We start from the raw sequence: 24,982 nt of genomic DNA, 5'->3' as shown, positions 1-24,982 counted from the left end.
CAGAGTCTCGCTATGTAGCTCTGGCTGTCTTAGAACTCACAATGTAGATGAGGGTAGCCCTTAACTCAGAGAGATTTGCCTGCCTCTGTCTTTCAATTGTTGGGATTAAAGGCATGCATCAGTATACCTGAATTGTATAGTAGTTTCTTTAAAGGCCATTAATCACCAATGCATTGATATATTTTGTTCTTGTCATACCTATATCACCACAACATCCTTTTAAATGGTCTCTTGCTCTCTAACACAGTTTTGCTTAACCCTGTTCTGTATCCCATAATCAAAACAACTTCTGAAACTTATTTTTTTTTGATGGCAGTGCTGGTTTTTAAATGTAGGACCTTGCTTAAGAAGTATTCATTTTCCCACTGAACAACAGTTGTAGGACTTGGATTTCTTTTCTTTTCATTTTTTTTAGAGATGGGGCTTCACTACGTAGCCCATGCCGGCTTGGAGCCCACTATGTAGATCAGGCTTTCCTTGAATTCAATGAGATATGCTTGCCTTTGCATTCCCACCACTAAATTTAAAGGCCTGCACCACCACACATGGTTCAAATCTTCTCTTAATGCTACCACGTGTGCTCCATTTCCCACTGGATGAAAAGAAAGCTCCAATATGCTTAGAAGTTCCTCCAAAATTTCTCCCCTACTTCTCTGATTCGGTCCTTCCTACCATTTTCATCATAACTGTATCTGCTGAGTGAGCACACAGCATACTACCTACTGTAAATCCCAACCAGAAAGTGGTGTGGGAGCTATTACAGTGTTATTTATGACTAAAAAGTGTCATGTGAAGAATCCCTCTCACAGTGATGAACTTTATATGGTCCCTCTACTGAGACAAAGAGCCCTCTTTTCTGAATAACTTTCTACAGAATCACAACAGTTGTTTAGCGTTGACTGATCACAGTGCTAAGTGTTCAAGTGTTCTATTTTAAGTTAAAAATACCCCACACGTGAATATAAATATAAATATATAAATATATTTTTTTCTATCCCATCCCCTATATAAATACATTCACAACCTTCCACATTTACATAAATAATGCTCCCATTCTTTGGCTTCTGTAAGATCTGGAATCATAGAAATTTAAACTGTTCTGGAACTTGAACAACTGATGTACTCAGATATCTAATAAGAAATTTGTTAATTTTGTTCATTTAGTTTGTTAATTTTACAGGTTTTCCCACTCCTCATTTTATTCTTGTTTCAATTTCTGCAGTGAAACAAGGACAGAAAATGAGAAAAGTCAAATAGGTGCATCTCTAGCATTTTATAGAACACTAGCAGAGGTGGAGAGTGGTATTAGAACTGATGACTAAAGAAACACTGGATAATGTGTGACTTTAATTATCCCTGTTATCCTCAGGTTCAGATGCAATGAAAAATGAAGTTTGGAGTATCCTAATAATAAATAATTGCATCAGTTGCCTATGCAGCAGTGAGCCTACATTTCTTCCTACAGGAACCGCAATTTCAATTAAAGGCTCAAGTAGCAACCTGCTCAAGGAAAACAATGTATTTCCAGAGGTTCTCAATCCATTTAGAAAATTCAGTTTCTACTTTGCTAATGAGTAAAGGCATTCAGATATACTACTCAGTTCTGGACAATGTGACTGGAGAAAGGAGTCCCTTGGTGTCTTTGCTCATTTTGGGACATTTCACAATATGAAATGATTAAGCTTTGTTGTTTAAAGTACTTTTAGACAAGCGTTTTGCTTGTCTCAATATTACCCTAATTACTCTGAAAATATTACATCATCAGAGCTGTAGGTCTGTAAAATGTCAGAGCATAAAGCTTCTTCAAGGATTGCCTACCCTACTTACCTTATATCCACCAAACTTTTGTGTCTACAGACACCAGAACCGTGCTGGAATCATGTTGTATGTTTTAAAATTTCTCTACATGCCATTTGATGATTTGGCAGAATGATGTTAAAAATCAGAATTTTGGATCCAGATGAATGCTACACTATTTTTTCCTCTTTATTCTCTGGCTGGAAGGTTTTTGTTTTTAATGTTTTGTTTTTTGAGAATTTAGTACAGTATATTTTTTATCATATCATTTTTCATTCCCCATTTCTTCCCAAATCCTCCCTATTTCCTATGCATCCGTATACACATTCTCTCCCTCTCACACCAAAAGCCACTAAAGACAGGGATTTAATTTGTGTTGCCCAAACACTCTTTAACACAAGAAAATTCTCGCAGTTTTGCTAAATATGTATGAAACAAATCTGATAAAGGTGTTGCTTTTATTTAAGAAAACTTAAAACATCTCAGAAATAGCTCTTTATATGCACACGAATAACATGCCACACTCACATATTTACCAAATAGATTTCTGAAGATCTTGATCATCACCTCTTTGCTAAAAAAATTTCATTTGCTGTTGTATGCAAAAATATTAAAACTGAGCTGGCAAAATAGATCAGTGAGTAAAGGCACTAGCTAACCAGCTCGGTGACCTGTATTTGATTCCCAGTATTCACATGGTAGAAGGAGAGAACCGAGTTTATCAAGTTGTCCTTTGGTCTTCACATGCACGCCCACCTCTCTACTCCCCCAATATATAAATAAATGAAGTACATCAATTTTTAAAAAAGTAACATTATATATTTTAGGAAATAGTGAACAAATCTAATTTTAATTGGTTCAAATTTAGAAGTCATTGCTATATCAATACTCTTCTTAATACTACTCCTATCCTAGCTCACCCTTTCCCCCAAAGCTTTCTGAGGAGGAAAAAAAGTAACTTACATAAAAAGAAGATTCTGCTATCTGACATTACAGCAGATGCACCAGGCTTCCTTTATATGTAATTTCTGCATGAGAAAATTGTTATCCATTTCCACGATGCCAAATGGTGATAATACTTGAAAACCAGCAGTGCCTACCTGAGTGATGTCCATTCCTGAGTCACAGCTCAATGGCTGGGTGGAAGTCAGACCGTTTGAGCCAATTACAGTTGTGATCACAGCATTCTCATCAATTCTTCGGATCATAGTCCCATCCACAAAGTAAATGAATCCATTCCTATCAACAGTGATGCCTGTTGGGAAAAAGTAAATTAGCATTAATAATCTAGCGGGCCACATTTACACTAAGTTCAGTATCTTGAAAGAGCCACAGAAGTGGAAAGACATTTAAAGATATACAGATTTAGTTTTGCTCAGCACAGATAGGACAGAAATAGAAGATGGGGATTGGGACATATATTCATTTTTGCAGTGTTTGGAAAAGAAATGATAAAAATTACCATACTAAAATAAAACTGGGTTAAATGTTTTGTTTCATCCACCTTTATACCTGTACTTTGTGTACTTTTTTTTTTCTGTTTGCTTACCTCTACATGTAGTCAGAAAGTATCTTTGAGATAAAATAAGGAGGTAGTGTCTGTCACATTGTTTTTTTAATGATGTTGACACCCAGGCCACTGCTTATTTTCACGGTTGCCCTATGAAATACTTGACTTGTTTTGAAGAAATTATATTTACTTTCAAGCAAATTTGTAATATTTTTGCTGAGTTATGCTGAAGAATTTCCTCTTCATTACCTATTAACGTGTGCTTGCAGAGGAAAGTTATGGCACTGAACAGAGAAGGGCTAAGCTTCTAGAAAAGTAAATGAATTGATTCTGATATTTGTCTTATTGTTTTAAAATGTAATTTATGTTTATAACATATTTGGATCAACTCCCTCCCCTTTAAATCCTCCCATATTATCCCATCATGTCCCCTCCCAACTTTATGTAGTCTACTTAGTGCTGCCAGTGTTTGAGGGACAGTCAAATGTCAAGAATGCTTTTCCAGCCTGTTGTTGTTCTTTGAAATGTGCAGTATAACAGTAGTTAGAAAGCTTGCCATCTAACAACGAATAATGACTGATATTTCACTGTGACTGAAGTTTTTGCCCCCACATCTCACATTTCTGAAACCTTATCAGAAAAATCATGTGCCTTATCTATGGTTATCAATTCTTTCTTTCTTTTTTTTTTTTAGCTGAGTCCTGGAGCAGGACTCAGTCTTATACAGCATTCTTTGATAAACTGGGCTGAACAGGTAATTACATGCCTAGGTTGCTAATTTAAAAATTATATTAAATAATAGATGCAAAAAATAATCAAGCCTACACAAGGAGCATATTATTCACTTCCCATTTCCTTTGCATTTTTTTTTCAGAATGTTCTTAAAATACCTGTGTGGGATTACAGTAAAACTCCCTTATGTGAGGACATGCAGTGGTGGATGCCTGAAACCATGGATAATATTGAACCCTATATATACTACATTCTTTCACATAAATCTCACTTGAACATATCACTGTGATACATATGATGAAGTTTAATTTATAAGTTAGTTACAGTAAGAGATTAACTACTATAACTTAACAATAAAAAATCCTCTCATAACAGTATACTACAATAAATTGTACTATACTATAATTAGATTTATAACAGAATGATAATATAAAATTAGAATATCTTATACTATACATAGACTTATTTTTGGCTGTACATGTGTAGGTATGTATGCCTGTATGTTTTTATGTGTATCCCAGTGTGCATATGTGTGTGTATGCAGGCTAATTCTTAATGTTATTCCTCAGTCACCATCTATTTTTTTTTATTTTTTTATATGGGGAATGTGCTCTCAAGGTCCTTTTGTGTACCAGGGATACATCCTGGTTCCACTGTCTGAGGTCCCTTAGACTGCTCAGTCCTTCTGGCTGAGACCCATATTCGGGGGGCCTGAGTCAGTCCCATGCTGGATTCCCAGCTATCAGTCTGGTGTCCCATTAGCTCCTCCTTGTTCAGGTCAGCTGTCTCTTTGTGTTTCTGCAACCTGGTCTTGTCCTCTCTCTCTGCATCTGAATTCTAGTTTGACATAGTGTTTAGGTATGGGTGTTTGCTTCTGTTTCCACCAGGTATCAGATGAGGGCTCCATGATGGTGGATAAGTTAGTTGTTGATCTCATTATCAGGGAAGGGCATTTATGGTAGACTTTTCACTGTTGCTCAAATGTTAGTTGGAGTCAGTCTTGTAGGTCTATAGACATCTACTTTATTTTTATAGACAGGGATGTTCACTGCCTAGAACTTGCCAAATAGGCTAGGCTGACTGACAACACAACTTAGAGATTAAGCAGTCTCCACCTCCCCAGCACTGGGAATACATGTGTATGTCATCATGAATGTCTTTTTAAATATGATTTCTGGGATTACATTCAAGCCTTTGTGTTTGCAAGGCAAGCACTTTGCCAAATAAGTCTTCTCCCCAGCTCAACAACCTCCTTATTCTTGTGACCATACAAGGTGACAAAATGCCCATACATTGAGATTAAGTAAGGTAAGTGATGTATATACGAGGATACTATACATAGGTTACTTGAACCCAAGCACTGTGATATTACAACAGTTGATCTGAGAACTGAGATGGTTAAGTGATTAATAGGCAGGTAGTAAATATGGCAAGGGTAGTCTGGGTATTTCATATTACAGAGAGATGATTCAATATGATGTGAGATTTCAGCATGACACTCAGAATAGTATGTAATTTAAAACATTAATTATTAATATTTCCACTTAATAGTTTTCACAGATAACTATATTTGTGAAAACTGAAATTGCACACAAGGAGAAACTACTCTGCTTGAAACATTGTCCACATACTATTTTTCCTATTTCCCTTTTATTCAGACTCAGTGAAATCTATCAGGTATATATGAAAGTTAGACAAATCTTGTAATAATACAGTATTTTAATATAGCACAACACACACACACACACACACACACACTTGTGTGGTTAAGTATAAAGTCACTGTTTTGATTTGAATGTAAAATGTCTCCTACAGGTTTATGCGGCACTGTCCCAGCTTGTGATGTTCTTTGAGAAAGTCGTGCAGTGCTTAGGGACTAGAAGCTTACTGGAGGAAGCAAGTTACTGGGAGGCCTGGAGCTTTAACAACCTTCTTCTCATTCATTCTCTGCTTCCTGGGCATGGGTGCAGTGTGACTAGCCAGCCTTATGTCCCGGGTCACCATTCCTTCCCTGTGTACTTCTACATACTTCTCACCACAACGGAACATACACTGATAGAACTTGAATCCAAAGTGAATTTTTAAGATATTTTTGTCATGGTATTACACCTTATCACAACAACAACAAAATTAATTCAAGACAATCACCTAAAGATAATGTGTAAATCTAATGTAAGTTGGACCTGGTGTCACAAGCCTGTAATCTTAGATATTCAAGAGGCCAAGACAGTATGACTGCAACTTCAAGACTGTCCTGGACAGCTTATCAAAATCTACATAAGCATGAATGTTGGGAGTGGACGAAGTCCTGAGTGACTGTGCACTACTGACACGAGCACAGCCATGTCAAGGACCTCAATCCCCAGGACAGGTTCAGAGGAATGGTAAAGTTTTTCCCTGGTGCAAGTATGAATGTTAACCTTTTATTCTGAAACTATTATCCTCTCGGATGACTCCAACTTGACACTCTTCCCTCACAGAGATCCTCTGAAGAGACCCTCTACATGCCTCCTCATTTACGCGGTGTATAATCAATGTGCTGACTTTTGGGGTTGTTGTTGATGCATCTCTATCAGAGCGCATGACCTACCCAAACCAAGCTTTTCTCTGTGTGCAGGGTCTTCATTCCCCATCACTCCAGGGAGGTCAAGCCTAAAGCTCCCTATGTCAGTCTCAAAGCACATGTGGATCTTAGTTCAGACCCTAAGAACCTGTATAAATTGCTGCATATGTTTGTAACCCCAGTGTAGTGGGTGTGGAAACAGGCATACTGGAAAGGGGAAGGGGCCCACTGTCCAGTCACTCTAGCCAAATTGTTGGTCTCCAAATTCTGGGAAGAGACTCTGTGCCAAAATAAAAGATGGAGAAATTATTGAGAAAGACATCTGAATGTCAACCTCTGACTTTCACACATGCCCACATGAGTGAGTGTACCTCTCACATACATTTGTACATACATAAACACCAAACACAGAAAAAAATGGCTGAGGATATATCTCAATGATAGAGAACTTAAATAACATGTGAAAAGCTGTATGTTCATTCTCTATAAGTGCAAAAAAGAAATCCAACCTAATAAGTCACTTACTCTTAGATGAGTTAATGCATTGGCATTAGGTTAATATTTAGATTTGGCTCGGGGATATAAACTGACCAATCTCTATGTTCCTTATAAAGTATTCTTAACATTTATAAAACTTAGATTCGTTTTAATATTCCTTGATATCCTTTTAAAATCTTTTTTGTCAATCCTCCAAGGATAATACTATATCCAAATAAGAACATTTCGCATCAACAAATCCCTTTATCATGTTTAGAAGCATGTGTACCTTAATGAAGTTAATAAACAGACTCCTAAAATTGGTGCAGGTCAAATGATGATGGCATGGGAACATTTATTCCTCCCCGCAAGAACATTCTGGCTGATAATGAGCCAAGCCAAGGAGAATACCTACTCTTTATTTCTGTATCTGTTTTGGCAAAACCATTTTCTTAACTGCCAAAAATTTAATCTGGTTTTCGTTAGAGGCTTCTGATTTAAGACCTCCTTCTAAGGTCTCTATATTAAATATCACCAAATACAAAATTTAAGACTTCACTGTCGGGAGAGGGTTGAATAAAAAATCAAGACTAAAGCCTGGAGACAAAGGAGGGCAAGACTTAAACATGGAGAGAACACTTGTAAGAGTAGGTGTCCTCAAACCGTGGGAAATCACGGGCCATTCACTAAGTAGGTACTGAATGGTACTATGTTAGACTCTTTGAGGGCCAAGGGACAACGATTCTTTGTGTACTGAAGTGGGGATTAAGAGAAACAATCAAAACTTTAGTAAGAGTGCTAAAAATAAAGCCAAGTGTTGATAGGAAAGAGATAATCAGATCCTCTGAAAGTGAGAGTATGTTCCCCACTGATGCAGAAAAAAAATTGTTCCCTAACTGATGCTGTAGGGAAGATGTGCTTGTCAGCTTTCCATTACTGAGACAAAAGTATTATAAGCAATCAGATTGAAAAAGGGAAAATTGATTTTAAATTTTATTTATAAGCTTGGAATTTATAACCACCTTTGGTTGGCTTCACTGATTTGGGGCCTCTAGTGACAGTTCACAATGGGAATGAATACATGGCAGTAGAAGAACTTATCTTATGCCTACACATGGGAAAAGAGGAGGAAGGAGCAATGTCCTATTCCGTTGAAGATCACACCTCCAGTGACTGAAAGGTATTATTTCATTAGGCCTTGAAGTTTCTATCACACCCCAGTAGTGCCATCTTGGACACTAAGCCTTTAATACTTGGATATTTGAGGTACTTTTAGACTCTAATGGCAACTGACCTTGCACCTTTCTGCTGAAAATTGTGAAGGACAATTTTGATACTTGACTACCAGACTCCCTAAGTCTCTCAGGGTAGGGAATTTGAACTAATCCAGGGAGAACAATCTGAGGCTTTACATCCTTTTCACACTTTTAAGTTTGACGATTCTCTAACCATTGTGAAACTCTGTTTTTTTTTTTTCTTTGTTTAGGTCAGCTGAATTCTATAGCTGAGTTCCCCTTTCAATAAATCTGGGCTTACTGTATACTCACTCCAGCGCTTACTTTGCTGACAGTTTGTAGAATATTCTCCTTTTATATATTTGTAAATCAACTTCTTTATATCCAAGGTCCAAGTCCTAAGCACACTCATTTTTTTTTTTTTCGGTTGGGACTCTTTAATTAACTTTGATTGGGTCACATCACATTTAACCCTGGTATTGATAAAGAAGCAGTAGAATGAGCTAAGAGGAATCTGCCTGATAGGTGTTTTGTAAATGCACTTATGTATATTTTATTTTGTGTATCAGTCAACCATCCAACCAAACAACAATTACAAAAACAAATCCCCTAAATAATAGTTTCATTAATTCTTCCCTTGTGAGATTATATAAGATATTATATATTAATACATATTCAGTTTTTATTATAGGTAAAATTCAAATTAGAAGTTTCAAGAGAATTATTTTTGTTCATTACTTGGGGAAGGTTTTCCATCCCGTAATGAGAATAGTGATGCTCAGTATGATGTATTAGTGCTTGGTAGACATAGTGGGAGGACATGACACATACCCGGTATATTTTAAGCGTTATTCTTCAGAGATGTGAAAGTGAGTGATTTCAGATCACATAAAACCATCTGGGGCTAGCAGGATCTGCAGATTCAATTTAGTTTCATATATTTACATTGTTGTACTCTGATTTCCAAACCTTGGTGCTCAATGTTGTATGCATAATTTATTTTAACAGTCATGGCCTTTGATGTGCTTATTGTCAGTGTTTTCATTAGCACTTATAATACAATATTGCACAGTCTTTGGATAAGAAAAGATTTAAACGGCATTCAGAAAATCACTTCCAGGTTTTAAAAATGCAACCAGTGTTCATTCTTAAACAACCCAAGAAAATAAGAATCTCTCACTTACCATGAGTTCAGACAGTAATGCCAAGTGGGTGGGGATAGAGGTGGGAAGAATGAATGACACACAACAGCTTGAGTCCTCATACTCATCCACCCCCAGCAAGGAAAACATTGGGCTCAGATGCCTGTACAGCATGTTTAGCTTGGAGCACAGTTTTACATTTGTGAGAAAATAAATAAATCCCTGTAAATTAGTGCACATAATGAAAGCACTGACAGACCATAACCTGGCAGTGTGAATGGGGTTGTCTCCATTCATCAGCATTAAGCCCCAACAAGCAGCTTCTATGAAGGGACCTGCTCATAAATAAAGTGCATCTTGTAAAGGAAATTATTCACAATGTCTTATGCAAAGTAGGGGGCATTATAGAATATCTGAACCTCAGGCTCTTTTCTCTGTGAGGCATCACTCTGTATGAAATGGATGGAAATTACAGGTGAAATTATTTGACTTTTTCCCTTGTCTTATTATCCTCCAATGAATAAATGCTGCAATTCTTAGAAAGACAACAGCCTAAAGCTGAGACAGCCTAGAGAGTTACTAATAAATTTATCACCTATTGGGGAATAGGATTGCTACTGATCAATACTAAACGAAAGGGGGGTGTGCTGATGTGATCACTGGGAGACTAGATGTAGAGCTAGATAGCCTGAAAATAGCAGCTAAACCCCATATTAGATAACAGAAAAATCAGAGGCTTTGCTATTACACAATGCCAATTTCAAATGTTGGCAAAAGATGTCTATGTATATGATTTAAAAATTAGAGCTGTTGAGGCAATCTAATTTTTATTATTTCCAGAATATAAGCTTTGAAATGTAGTCATGAAGTTTTCTCCATCTATAGCTCCACCAACTAGAAAACTGAAATACTGTATATTTTTCCTCTTTAATATGCTATTTTTGTGAGATAATGATAAATTGCTAAAATCAACTTCTCGGGAATACCCTAAATTTAATCCCCAGTAGTAAGTGCTGAATTGTGTAACCAATGTTGACCAGTTGATCCTAAAGGTTTTTTTTTCCAGTCAAAGAGAGATAAACATATCTTACTTTGTTCACTTGCATTCAAATTCTATTAAAATCACTTGTATGGTGCATGTGCAAACACATCTTTAGGCAGAAGCATATTTTTTTCAACTGATCTAAATTTTGCCCACTTAATTACATACTGGGATCAGAAAGGGCCAAGATTCTTCTGCACAATGAACCCATTAATTTCTCTTGTTAGGTAGCTGCTAATAAAGCTTCTAGAACTTGGAGGATTTTTAGATACCTGTGTGTCACTATCAGTGAGAAGGAGGCAGACTTTAATGAACAGCTGAGATGATTTCACTGCATGGTTAACAATGCAATCAGAATTTCTCCAATAGAAGACACTAATAAACTCATTCTAGTACTGCATGGCTAGTGAATGGTGTGAGGTACATAATTGGATATTCTGCTTAATAAAAAGTTATAGTAAGTTCTAAGCAGTAAAGGTCATTCCCAAGATATATAAATAGACATTTAAAATGACAAACACTCAAACGAATGTTCTACTGACTGGAATGTCCTCTATTTGATGAATGAGAACCTTCTTTAAAGCACTTCAGAGTTCACAAGGAACATTAGATTGGTAAATGTCTTGATCAAGAATTTTGATTTTGAGAAAGATGGGCAGGTTCGGTTTGGAGCATTTTGTTTTCTCTTCAGCTAGTATAGCTTTAGCCTCAGCTTTGTTGCAAGGCAAAGTGAAGGGCTCTCCATCTCCACCAACCAGTAGTTTTGTAAAATCTGACTGAAGAACCAATGTGTTTTTAATTTTACTGATTTGTTCAGCATTTACTTTACACCTGCTATCTGTTAGACATTGTGCTAAGTACTGGAAGTATAACATGGTTAAAAAAAAAGACATGACATTGCCTTTGAGAAGCTCAGAAAGTGGTAGGGATTATGGAGAAAAATCAAGTAAACACAGCATCATTATATAAGCATCAGTTTGAGGCAAGTTGGAGATGTGAAAGAGTGGGGACATTATGCTGTTAGGTGGTATCTTATTAGAGGAGGTATAACCTGGAATCTGAAGATGTATATTGAATTCCTGATGAATTTAGTATGAAATCTGGTTTAACAACATTGAAAACCCACACAGGATGTTCAGTATACAATGATCATTTTGATTTGCTGAGTGTATTATGTTTTCCTAGGCTCAGTGCTTGATTCTTTAAACATATACTCTCATTTAATAGTAATACCAACCCTGTGTAGAAGATATTATATCATTTTAGATGAAGAAATTAAGCCACTTCTCTTTCTTGAAGCTTTCTTTGCAAACTTTAATTCACTGTGAGCTCTCTGTCTCCCAAACTACAGAAGCTATCATTTTATTTATGTGTTTTTAATGTGCTTATATAAGCTTCATGAGAATAAAATGTATTTTTTCTGGTTTATTTCTTATATTTTAACAAATCCAGAATACCTGAGCCTAAGTGATCAACAAATACTGCAGGTTTATAGATTAATTTCCACATGTTCATATTGGTGCACGTCTAAACTTGAAGGAAAATAAAGCATGCCAGGAGGTCAAAAGCTATACACGAATGTCTCTCAAATGAGTTTAGGAAAGCTGCAATTACAATCTCTTTTCCTAAAGAGCATTAAGAGCAAGATAGTCTTATCAATTAGTGATGATTTGAGTATGCAAAAAGGGGGTTTGACAAGCAAGAACAGAGAGATGAAAGACCATAGATCAAATTAACTGAAAATGATTTGATCTATGGAGATTGCAATCCTGAATAGCTCTATGCTCCCCCACAACAAACCCATTCTGCTCTGTCAACACAGCTTTGTGTTCGGTTCTCATAATCTTGTCCTAACTTCCTGTGTCAGGAAATATAAAGAACCACAGATGGTTCAAGATTTCTCACTAATTTGCACCACTGCATGTGAGAGAGCAGAGAGAACATCGGATCCAAGGTAAGGTTAGAGATCGGATTTTCAGGGTGTATTTGCTACATATTTCTCATAGGGCTTTTTGTAAGATGTTTTATCATTTGATGTCTTGTTTTCTTTGCCAGTATATTTCCTGTTACACAAAGCAAAATGTTCTGAAGAAGACAAGAGACATGGGAAGGTCATGAAGAGGATAAAATATTATAGTATTGCTAAGTAGCATCATAATTACACTATTATTGCTATTATTCCTCGTGAAAGTGATTTTTCCAAACTTAGAATCATAGACAATGGCTTCTATCAAGGTGATATTTCAATACTTTACATCTTCATATAATGGACTGATAATTGTAGATGATATACATCTGTAAAATCTTATGTAACATTTGTCAACATAGTGCCCTTTGTTAGATTCAGCACAGAGGCAAGGTAGTGGCTATAAATAAATTTTGTTAGCTTGGTAGAAATTCTGTAGTATTAAACTATTGAGGTAAAGCCTTCACAATTGTATATGCTGGTTAAAGTGTTCATACCGATAATCGAATAACTGAAGCCCCATGCAGTGCAATGGGTTAAGGAAGACTCAGGGTAGGGGGTGGTACTGGTGTCAACATTTTGCTATTAAACTCGAGACCAATACTAATGTAATTATTTTCAATTGCTTTATAGAAGTTGGTGTGTATGTTGTGTGTTTATGCAAGAGAGATTTGGGTAAGTAGATGATTCTCACCCAAATTGAGATGCGCATTTATTACTTTATTTTTATGATAGCATTCTTGCCCACAAGATTCATCTGGGTTATAATTTAAAAGGGGCTTGGTCTATATAGGCTAAGATATAGGAAGATACTGAGAGAGAGAGAGGGAGAGAGAGAACATAAAAGAGGGAGCCAATATTGGTGTGAAGAGAAAACTGAACCTAAAGAAAGGTCTAGAGACACACAAGACTGTCGCCAACTAACAATTTGGGCATCTGTGGAAAGGCTACCATAAATGCCCTTCCCGGATAGTGAGATCAACAACTAACTTATTCATGGAGCCCTCATCTAATACCTGTTGGAAACAGAAGCAAACACCCATACATAAACACTGAGTCAAACTAGAATCCAGATGCGGATGGAGAGGACAAGACCAGGTTGCAGAAACACAAAGAGACAGCTGACCTGAACAAGGAGGAGCTAATGGGCCACCAGACTGATTGATAGCTGGGAAGCCAGCATGGGACTGACTCAGGCCCCCCTGAATATGGGTCTCAGCCAGAAGGACTGAGCAGTCTAAGGGACCTCAGTGGAACCAGGATGTATCCCTGGTGCACAAAAGGACCTTGCGAGCACATCCCCCATGGAGGGATAACCGCCTTAACCTAGAGACAGGAGAGAAGTCCTAGTCCCTACTTGAAATGACCTGACAGATCTACATGACCCACCTGGATGGCATTGCTCTACATGTGGAATTGGGGTGGGGGGTGGGAGGGGAGGGTGGTTAGAGTGCAGGTGAGGGGGCAGAGAGGGTAAAAGGGAGGGAGGGAGAGGGAACTGGGATGGACACGTAAAATAATACATTAAAAAAAAGAAAAGAAATGCTTATGCCATCTTAGGAAAACAAGCCCCTCCCAAGATCCTTGTATAAACAATTAGTCTTAGGTAGGAAAGTTCATTTATTGCCAATGGACCAGCAGAAAGCTAATTGCAGTTCTTTTACTCTAGGGAAAATGAGTCTTAAGGCATGGGGGGTGACCAAGATGCTCTAATAAAAAAGCAAACTAAGTCTGAAATAATGCTGTGGTTTAGGGAAGGAGTCTGAATGTTTTTTAAGGAAAGGGATGCACAATTACCATGTACCCAGTATCCATAACAGCACTTAAATGCAAAAGAAATAAAATATGTCTGTGGGAAAAAAAAGCAAACTAAGTAGAATACTTTGGCCCAAATGGTCAGTAAAAGCAGGGTATGGAGCAGTAGGCTGACAGTACTTACTATTCAAAAAAGTAGTCTAAATAACAAAGAATGAAGTGTTTTTTTTTGGGGGGGGTTAACTGTTTGCATGCATGTTAGACTTCACTGCAAACAAGCAAACAATACAGAAAACCCATACAAAATCCCTTCAGCCTCCATGCATCTGTATGTATAGAGCTAATGCCAGAAGAGATGTTTACTATGTCAGAAGCAGTAGACAGACATTTGCAAAAGGTAAGACAAGGTAATGAGTACCACGTGCATACAGATTTTCAATCCTTTAAATAAAGTTCAAGAGACAATAAAGAAGACCAGTTTGAGTTCAATCAACAGTACGTGACAACAACAACACACATGTAGCCTCTTTCTTGATTTTTCATTCACACATAGGCAAACACATATGACAGTGTAGGGCTAGCAAGAAGGCTCCATTTGCTTAAAGCAGTTGCTGCCAGTTGTGATGATCTGACATGGATCTCTGGGGCCCATATGGTGGAAAGAGAGAAATGACTCCCATAATGTGCTATACTCTCTGCTTGTGTGCTGTGGCATGCATGTATCCAAACACACACACACACACATACACACACACACACACACACACACACACACACACACACACACTAAATGTAAAAAAAATTAAACAAAAAGAAACTGTGACAGATGAATTAAAATAAGATATTTAGGATATTCAGTTTCATGAAGTAAAGAACTCTGTGTACCACCCTCTTTGGCAAGTTGATCTACAGGTTGGATAATCTTGGGCATGAGAAGGTTATGCAAAAGGGTATTGGAAAAGCTAGATTACTTGTCATTGCCCATGTTGCATCTTGGTTGGGCATGCCCGTGCTTTCCCTATACCTTTCGGTATCTAAAATGAACCTCACAGATGTGTTCGTGAGTGATATGAGAGGAAGATGAAATTCAGGCTGTGAGGCTGTCGCCTGAACCAATGTACCGAAGCTCCTGGTGCTCATCTTTTCCTCTTTGTCTAATGGTAGGAATAATAGCTGAGCTGCCCATGTCAGCAGATTACTGTAAATGCCAAATAAAACAACAGCTGTCCTGTCTGTGAGATCTTTCCGAAAGGTGAACACGAGTGATGTTAATATTTATTTATGGTTGTGATGAACAACTTTCTGGTATCATGCTGAGCTTTATCTAGTACATGATTTCCTACTTCAACATAGCTTGACTTAGATGGCAGAGGCCCTGTGTGTAATGCTGTCAGCATCTGCTCCATGCTGACAGTGGTGATCCGTCTGGATAGCATCCTGTATGGTTTTTCCAGTCACAACAGTCTTTGTTAGCTCTGAAACACACTGCTTTTCAATCTCCATTGTTTTGCCTGCATCATTTTCTCTGGCTGCAATGCACTTTCTTCTTTCTAGTATTCTAAGTTTGGTCTTTTTTTCCAGGTGCAGCACCCATCTAGCAGCACGATTGACAATATACAAACTGACTTTAATATCTGCAAATGTTTTGATGGAGGTATTTTCTTGGCAATGTTACTGTTTTCCTTGGATGGAAGAAATCTTCTGATCCTATCACAAAAAGGTATGGGATGCAGCTCCAAGCTGAAGTATAACATGACATAAGGTTGCTAATGTAAAGCCTACATTGTTACTAAGAATGTGGTAGGTTTCTGACTGGATCCAAGAACATAATTTACCCTGGGCCTAGTAGCATGTGCCTGTAATCCCCAACACTTGGATGTAGAGGCAGGAGGATCAGGTGTGTAAGGCCAGGCTCACTTATATAGCAGAATCAAGACCAGCCTGGGCTACACAAAACTTCAATTCTAATAAGCAAACAAGCATAATAATACATTTCTATTTGTCCAGTTATTAGGACCTTTGTAATGAATTTACTCGCTCTCAGGAAGAGCTAAACAATCCATCTCTCATTTTCTGTTAAGTTTTATGCTCAATCACTCTACCCCCTCTCTTGCTCTGTACTTTGAATTCCTTTTCCTTTTAAATCTGACTTAACCCATTATGGATAAAGGTTAGAATGCAGTTCTCAGTTTTACTTTATTCTTGTGTCCAGCCCCCCATTCAGATAACTCTGTCCTTTCCCCTCCAGGCTCATTTTCCCTACCTTCTTTCTTTCAATCCTAAAATATTAATCATTTCTTGAACCCTTGAAATATTTAATGTAGATATCATATAACTTTATGAGTCATCCCTTGTCTTCCAAGCACATTATATTCTTATTAAAAGCAAGTCCATGCCTTTTTACTTTCTTGAAGACTTTCGAATCTGCTGTTTGAAAAGCTCAACCTAATAGAAGACTCAGATAAGATGTGTCTTTTCCTAATAAGGTACACTGGAATGATGATGTGGATTTGGAAAGGTAGCTAAAATCAGTAGGAGCCGTAAGATTGCAGTGTGGTTCTGTTGGTACCAGTGTTTTATTGATATCAGTGAAATATATTGACATTATTAATTAAGATGATGGCATCTCTAGATTCATGTCTGATAACTAAGAGGCTTTGTGTACTTGGCATTAGCATAGTTCCTGCATAAAGGAGGACTTTCTATGTTTGTAAAATAAATGACTCAGGTCTTTATTAGAAACTGAATAATATAAACTATTAGAAAGTAATTAATATCAGTAAACCTTAAAATAACAAAAGGAAACAGAGGTTTATTGAAATATTTTCATATATGATATTTTTTGAAGCTGTGGTGGTTCCATAATTCAGTTGTCCAAACATTTCTAACATTTTTAGGAACAAGAGAAGATCAAATTATGTCCAGCTCACAAGCTGGTGGTTTGGGCCATCTGTGATATCTGGATAGCATCCTGTAATCATTCAAACTGATTCTTTGAACAAAGTCTTAATGTCAAAACTGGATCAGATATGCTTAGGAAATAATATACTGCCCAGCATTAAAAATGAAAAAGAAAAAGAGGGCATTAAATGATTAAATGTTAACCTGTGGTTTCACAAACATTTTCTTGCTTAATGAGCTTTAACGTTTATATCATATGACATAGACCCTATTTAGTTCACTGTCCTTATACATGTCCCCCACCCCCATTTTACTGTTTTGGAAAAGGTGAGAAGGCACCTTGTGAGACTAAGCCCTAAAGTAGGCCAGGGCAGTAAATTTACTGCAATTCCGAGTTTTCTCTGTTCACAATGCTAGAAAAAAAGGACTAAAGAAGAAAACAGTGGTAATAGTGTTGGTAAAATCCATTCTGGTACATTTTGGCTTGGGGAGGGACAAAGGAGACTTGTCAATCTGTTAGTATGGCTTTAATTTTCTTGGGTTAGAGATGCCTTCCAAAATGAGAAATGGTTCTTGGCCACTCAGGAAATGACTGTTATAATCAGCTGCCTTTCCTGAGTAAATACTGGGAAAATTGGGCCACCTACCCACCTTCCTTTCCCCCAAAATCCATTACACACTTTAACACGATTTTGCAAAACCAAATGGAATAGCCAGTAAATGAAACTGGAAGAAAAATAGAGCAAATAACATTGGAGCTTCTTGGCTAGGCTTTGATATTTGAGGCAGGAAGATAACCTCACATTTGAGTGGTTAATCCTGTGATTCCTCAGGGAGAAACTGTAAATGGGCCAGAACTCGCTCCAAGGAAACAGTGACTTTGGTTAATGATAAAGTTGACTCATTACATTGATGCATTTTTCAGGAAGTTCACAGTCAGCCATTTAGGCAACTCTGAGTATGGCCATGTATGAAAAGTGCTGGTAAGCCTGCAGGAGAGGCTTAAATCCAGTAAGTTCCGGAAATAAGAGATGAATACACATAACCAGATAGTACTCTAAAGACCCTATTTAAAGGCTGATACTCTTAAATGTCCTCACACATTGGTATTGTTACCTGCCCCTCATATGATGTTAAATATTCTGACTACCATCTCTACTGAGGGAGAAAAGCTTTGTTTAAAATGAAGCAAAATAAAATATTTTTTGAAATGGAATTGTCAAGTATAAATTTTCAAGTTGTTCTTTAACCCACTATCTGATTCAAAATGTTTTAAAAGTATGCAACATTTCAAGTGGTAGACGTGTCAGAATACAATACTACTGACACTCATGCACCTATCACTCAAATTAAACTTATGTTGCTGTTTTGTTCCTGCATCAGAAAACAAAAAAAAATGTCATGGATACAGCCAAATCACCACTACTTCAGTCTTCCACCCACTTTCCTTAGAATTACCACTATTCTGAAGTTAGTGGGTATCATTCTTACCCATTTTAAAATACATTTGCATATTCATATAGCTACAACTAATACATAGCATTAGTTTTGTACATTCAAAATTTATATAGCTGGAAGAATAGGGGGAAAGATTTGTTTAAAATGTGTTATATACATGTATGAAATCATCAAACAATAAAAAGATTTTTAATGTAATTTAACTCCATAGCTGAGTTTGTTTGGCATGTCTGAGAACTTGGGTTTGATGTATAACATCATAAGATATATGTATGTATATCTGTATATGTGTTGGTTGCACATGAATGTATGCATTGCTTGAGAAATGCACACATAAAATAATATATACTACGATATCATAAGTTAGACAGGAAATAATCACATTAGTGTACATTCTTGTGTAAGGGAAAATGTATAGGACTGGATGGACTTGCAACAAATTGTTAAAATGACTTACTGTTAGACGCCTGCAAATTTCTCTTCATACATTTCTCTACAGTTCAAACCTTCAAGCAACAGAGACTTAATTCTTTTATATTTTTCAAGACCAATTAGGCTTAGCTAGATTGATGATGAGATTATGGGTTACTTAAAATTTAAGTTCTTTATAAGACTTTAAAAATATATGTGATTAAATATTTTTACTATCAGGCTGCTAGGATTACAATGGTTTTTTATTTACACTTCTTCCTTGACTTATGGTGTGACACCTTCATCAGGTGTTCTTTCAAATGCTCGGATGACAATAACACATTGTCAAGTTTTTATAGTGTGATATTCTTTCCTGAAGAGCTGTCATCCATGAAAACAAAGACCCGTGTCTCCAGAGATTAAGATATAGGACGAGATAGTGCATATTTGTGCGTGTTGAAATACTGGGGGTATGGATATATGTGCATACTCAACAGCTACATTTTACTTCATAGCTAAGCACTTAATAAATTAAAATATAATACTTTGTGTTCTGTTCACTTACAAAAAATAGTATAATTCTGTCACTTTGTGTTGCTGTAGCAGGACTCCAAAGCTCTGTACATGTAAGGGAAAATGCAATATATCTCCATCCCTACTCAGAAACTTAGAGAATAAAATCAAAATGACCGACAATTCCTTGTGTAACAGTGATCATAGATATTTAGACATGCTTCCTTCCAAATTTCTCCTGCCATAAGTACACACTGCACTCACACCTTTGCAGATTTAGCAGCACACACTCGATGGCACTTTGTGTTCTGAACTATTCACTGGACATTATTTTGTATTTTCATTATGCACCAGAGGTTAGTAAGTTGTGGGGTCAAATGGGAGAGTAACTAGCCTTTAGATGCAGATAGTAAGGAAACACCACTTTGCAAGGAAATATTTAAAATGATAAATAGTATAAATAATAGGTTTGCTTTTCTTTTCTATCACTATTTGCTAGAATATCAGTAAGAAAACACTCTCTTCATGGTACCATTCTCCTCTAGTATAGTAAAAGAGATACTACGATATGCTCATTTGTTTCTGATTGGTGTGAAGGAAGAGGAAAAGTTAGATTTATATCCAGGGGAGATAAACTGTGGGCTGCAGGGAGACACTGAGCGAAAAACAGAAGAGGTGACATTGAAGCCATCCCCCACTTAACCAGTTTGTTACTTGCATAGATAACTTGTAAAACTCCTTTTCTTTGATTTAGAACCAAAATGGCAGCTGCCTTTCTTGTATGTACCATCTGTAATCCTTGGATGAAGTGGCCCCAAAATGCTATCAATTGTTCAATTAAAAACTAAAAATAAACTTTATGGCTCCATATTCAGATGTGATTTAGCCCATGGTGATGTTAAAGTCACAGATTTTGAAAGATGTGTTGGTTTACTTTATGTCGTTGGAGTTTTCCTCTGTACACCTATTCATTTATTTTGTATTTCTAGAGGATTAATGAAGCTAAAAACATCTGATGATTGCTTCCTGTGCTGTTGAGTTAATATTTCAGATTCTCTGGAATGTAAGTGCACTGTAGATAGAAGATTCCTCTGGTAAACACCAACCTGTGCTAGATTAATAAGGAAGTGACTTTCCATTTCTTTGATTTCATGCTCAATACCATACATTTGCCAAACGGGGGATTACAGGGTCATCTTATACTGATCTTGAAAGAATACGGGGCTATGGTCAAAGTTTTAACTCTAATACTTTTTCATGTTTTAGAGCCTTAAAAACAAACACTTTACATGAAAGGAAACATCCTAATTAACTTCTGAAGAATTTGTGCATTAAAACATCTTACTCTGCTGGAGAAGACTGATAAAGCAAACTTACTACCTTCTGCTGAAGAGAAAGTGTATTTAGAGGGAACTTGCTATTCTCATAAAACTTTTAATAGGAAGAAGTGAATCAAATTCCTTAATTACCATTTTATGGTTGGTAAAAGGGCAAATTACATGCCATCCATTTCTAAACTTCTAAATGTCTCTGGTGCTTTTAATTAAAACTGCCATCTAGAAACTACTAAAGCAATTTTACGCAATTAGTTATTTATAGGTTACCATAATACACCACTCAAAATATGATTTAAATGATTTGCAGCCTGTTAGTGTGTGATCTCTGTCATTATTTTATTTTTTGGCTGGGGAGTTTTCTTTGAAATCAGGTGAGGTGATTGTTAAGTGGACAGATGGGAAATGCCTGACACTGAGGTGCTGTGATAAAGAAGTCAAATTAGTTTGGGTAGTGGTCTTAAATAAATAATAATAATAAAAGAATCAAAGCTCTATGCTTGCTGTCTTTAAATGAGGTGGGGGGAATGTAAGTTGCATTCTTGACAGTAATGTACAGATGCAGTACAGCCAGCTCTTTGTCCATGTGAATTCTACACCCTTGGATCCAACTAACTGTAGATGGAAAATATGAAGAAATTGTATCTGGACTGAATGCTTACAGAGTTTTTTCTTGTTACCATTTCCTAAACAATACAACATAACAATAATTTACATAGCATTTGCATTGTATTAGATGTTGTAAGCAATCTTGAGATGATTTAAAGGATAAGAAAGAATGTGTATAGACCACATGCAAATACTATGCCATTTTATATAAGAGACTTGAACATCTTCCATGGATACCAATGATTTTATTTCACTCTCAAATCCCCACCTTTCACCACTGCTCTGTTTTTCTACCACATACCTAGCACTAGGTTTTTTTCCACATTGCCTTGAGTACATCCTATCCTCCTTCTGTCTTCAGGGGATCTCTAAACATATCCATATTCCATGCCCTCAAGGTTCGTAGGAAGTGTTTAAATGATGAAGTAATGTGCTGCTTTCCCAGGTAATTCCCTTCTCTGAACAGTAAGTTCTTATCTGAATAGAATTCTATAAGAATACATTTTATGGTGAATAAAAGGGGTATTATTTTGACTACAGGTGACTTTTGGGGCACTACCTGGCACAAATGAGAACCGGGACTTAATTAAATCACACACAACAGCTGGATCCTAACGTGTCTTGACTCCTAATTCGCTTGTGGCCCCATCTTTCCCTAGGATACGCAGAATACTTCTTTCCAAAGTCACCTATCCAGTGTGCTGGCAACTATTGTAATCATCATTAGTAACAGCACAACAATACTGATAAGAACTACAGGTAATATTTACCGTGTACACACCCCATTCAAGATATTTCATTAGGCAATTTTTATTAGGGAGTTTTTTTATGATGTGCTTTATTGAACAAATCAATTGTCTGAACACTACTAGTGTTCTCACTTTAAGGAATCTGTAGCTCAGGAAAGTTAGACAACTTTCCCAAGAGTGAAGGATCCGGGGTTTGCATCTGTTCAGTTTGATTCTAGAACCTGGGTGGTTATCAGTATATTTGACCCCTAAAATACTATAATTTTCATAGAATTGGTAAATGCATGGCAGTTGATATAAATAGAGAAGAGATCATTTACTAAAGCATCCATGGCTTTAAAACAAATGGGCACAAGGGAGCAGGAAGGTTGTATTCTTTTGATGATTGTTAGCAGACACATTAGGACAAGCGCATACAGAAACAGGCTAAGCTCTCATTGTGGTTGGATAACAGGTAACTGAGTGTCCTCTGCACTAGCTCCTGTAAGCTCTGGCCTACTAAGAACTTATCTTGTTAATATAATGGGTTTTTATGACTTTTTAATGGCTGTGTGATATTTCTTCATATGTGCTACATGCTATGAAATTACTGGTAAATTATTAGGTTTTTAGTTTTTCACTAATTAACAACATAAAGAATACCATGCAGCTAAAAAAAATCAAAGTATTATTGAGGGGCTAAAAAGAATTTTGCCTAATGTTTAAGAGTGTCAAAAAACAGTGTTTATAAGCTGCTGCTAATCCTAACAAGGATGTTGGATTTTAAAAATTGTATAGGAAGAACCTTGCAACTAAGCTGGGAATTTTGCCATAGGTGACTGACTTCTGATGTTATTTAGAATGCAGATTTTATTTATGTGATTCTCTCAAAGAGTTCTTAGCCTAGTGCCTGATTTCAATTCTTTCAGCAGGAAAGATGTGTTTCTTTGAAAGCCCTGAGATTCATGACTCTTGTACCTCTTACCCTTATCTTGACCTTAGGGCCATGTCTTTGTTCTCTTTCCTATTCCATTCTGTTTAAATACTTTCCCTACAATGCATTTTGTTCCTTTTCTTTTTTTAGAATTTTTTTTTTAAGTTTAATGTCAAGAAAAACATGTACAATGGATGTTTTCTCCTAGAAGTGGAAAGCAATATTTAAAGAACTCTAGTACAATAACTAGTTGAGGGTAGTGCCTGGCCATTAGCAGAGTTCAAACAACTTAAAAGTGGAGAAATAAAGACTTAATTTCATTTGGACTGTTTAGAGCTTTGTTACTGGTACATAATCTCAAACATGTGGTTCTCATCATTTAAAACAATATTCATGATGGTGCCCAATTTCCTCCACCTCATAAGCAAAGACATTGTCAGATCACAGATGTATTTTAAAAACTAAGGGCCCCAATCATTCAAATCAACATGTTTATTGACTTCACTGAGGTGAGCATGGGTGTCAGACAATGTGGCTCACTGTATCCTCACAGCATCCTCACTGCTACAGTTCTGAGATTTATTCTTTCCCTTCCCCAACTCCTGCTAAATTCTCCCCACCTTGTCACCCATCCAACTTTATGTTTTCTCTCTCAAAACAAAACAAAAACTCCCAGCAAGACAAAGACAAATCTACCTAAACCATATGAAATGAATCAAAAAGCCCACAGACACCCCGCCCCGCCGCCATGGAGGCCCCTTTGTGTTGGTCAACTACTCCCGAGCACCGGACCTGCTCTGGAGTGTAGTCGACATACCCATTAGAGAAAATAGCTTCTGGTTAGGAGTGGTATTTTGCATGTACTTCCCTGTCTCTGTGCTGTGATTTGTTCTGGTTTGAGGGTTGAGCCTATGCAGCTCTTGTGTCTGTTGTCACAGTCTCTGTGAGTTCATATGGGCTTCCGTCCTGATGTTCTCCCCGCCATTCATGTTTGAGATATTTTTTTTTTGAGACAGAGATTCTCTGTATAACAGTCCTGGTTGTCCTGGAACTTTCACTGTAGATCAGGCTGGCCTTGAACTCACAGAGTTCCACCTACCTCTGCCTCCCCAGTGCTGGGATTAAAGGCGTGTGCCACCACTGCCTGGCTCAATCTTCTGACTATAGGATGAGATCGTAAATTCTTACTCCCCCCTTGCTTCTGCCATTACCCTGAAATATTTTTAACTATAAAAATAAAACACTGATTATTTTTTAGAATCTTAAATACAACATTTGTTTTACTATACTTTTATTCAGACATATTCTTCTTATTCTGCCTAATGGTTGTCACCAAGAAGTCATAATGGTATGAATGATAAAGGAATGTAGGGAAATCATTAGTGCCTTCACTGCACTGAAGAACCCAAATCATTTCTTGTTTCTCTACTATGTTCTCTTCCTTATAGACACGACTGATGCCAACAAGAAGTCACTAATTGTTGTCTTATCATCTTTTCATTAATCACAAATACAGTATTTGGGAATAGTATGCAGATGCCAAGGAAAGAGTAGAAGTTTAAGATTCCATAATTTCCCATAAAGTTTAAAGGAATCATGTAGCTAGTTTCAAGAATACCCTAAAGCCACCTTTTAAAGGTGTAAAGACTTTAGAATTTTTTCTCTTCCTTGGAAAAATTGTTTGCACTCAACTGATAATGCCTAAGCCCTGCTGGCTTCTTAGGTCAATTTATTTAAAGACACATTTGCAAAGAGAGATATAATCTGTGGTGAGGTCATAGAAAACCATATTAAGTCATTGATTAATTTTAGCATGTCCTGTCAATCCTTCACCCTTTGTATCTACTTGGAAAAACACAAGTGAATTCAGCTTGT

General features: G+C 36.9%; 1 protein-coding gene across 1 annotated transcript in view; it reads right to left on the bottom strand.

The window, feature by feature from the left end:
* Tenm1 (teneurin transmembrane protein 1) overlaps positions 1 to 24,982 on the bottom strand; it is a gene marked incomplete at its 5' end in the record, with an annotated part of 130,744 nt that overhangs the window by 60,592 nt on the left and 45,170 nt on the right. Inside the window, one exon of the mRNA XM_051179100.1 lies at positions 2,898 to 3,052. Coding sequence (XP_051035057.1) covers positions 2,898 to 3,052 — 155 coding nt within the window. The remainder of the gene's footprint in view (positions 1 to 2,897; positions 3,053 to 24,982) is intronic.

Source organism: Phodopus roborovskii, unplaced genomic scaffold (genome assembly GCF_943737965.1).
Source record: "Phodopus roborovskii unplaced genomic scaffold, PHOROB, whole genome shotgun sequence".
Classification (NCBI taxonomy): domain Eukaryota; kingdom Metazoa; phylum Chordata; class Mammalia; order Rodentia; family Cricetidae; genus Phodopus; species Phodopus roborovskii.
The sequence above is the reverse complement of the archived record's forward strand: the minus strand, read 5'-3'. Positions and strand labels throughout refer to the sequence as shown.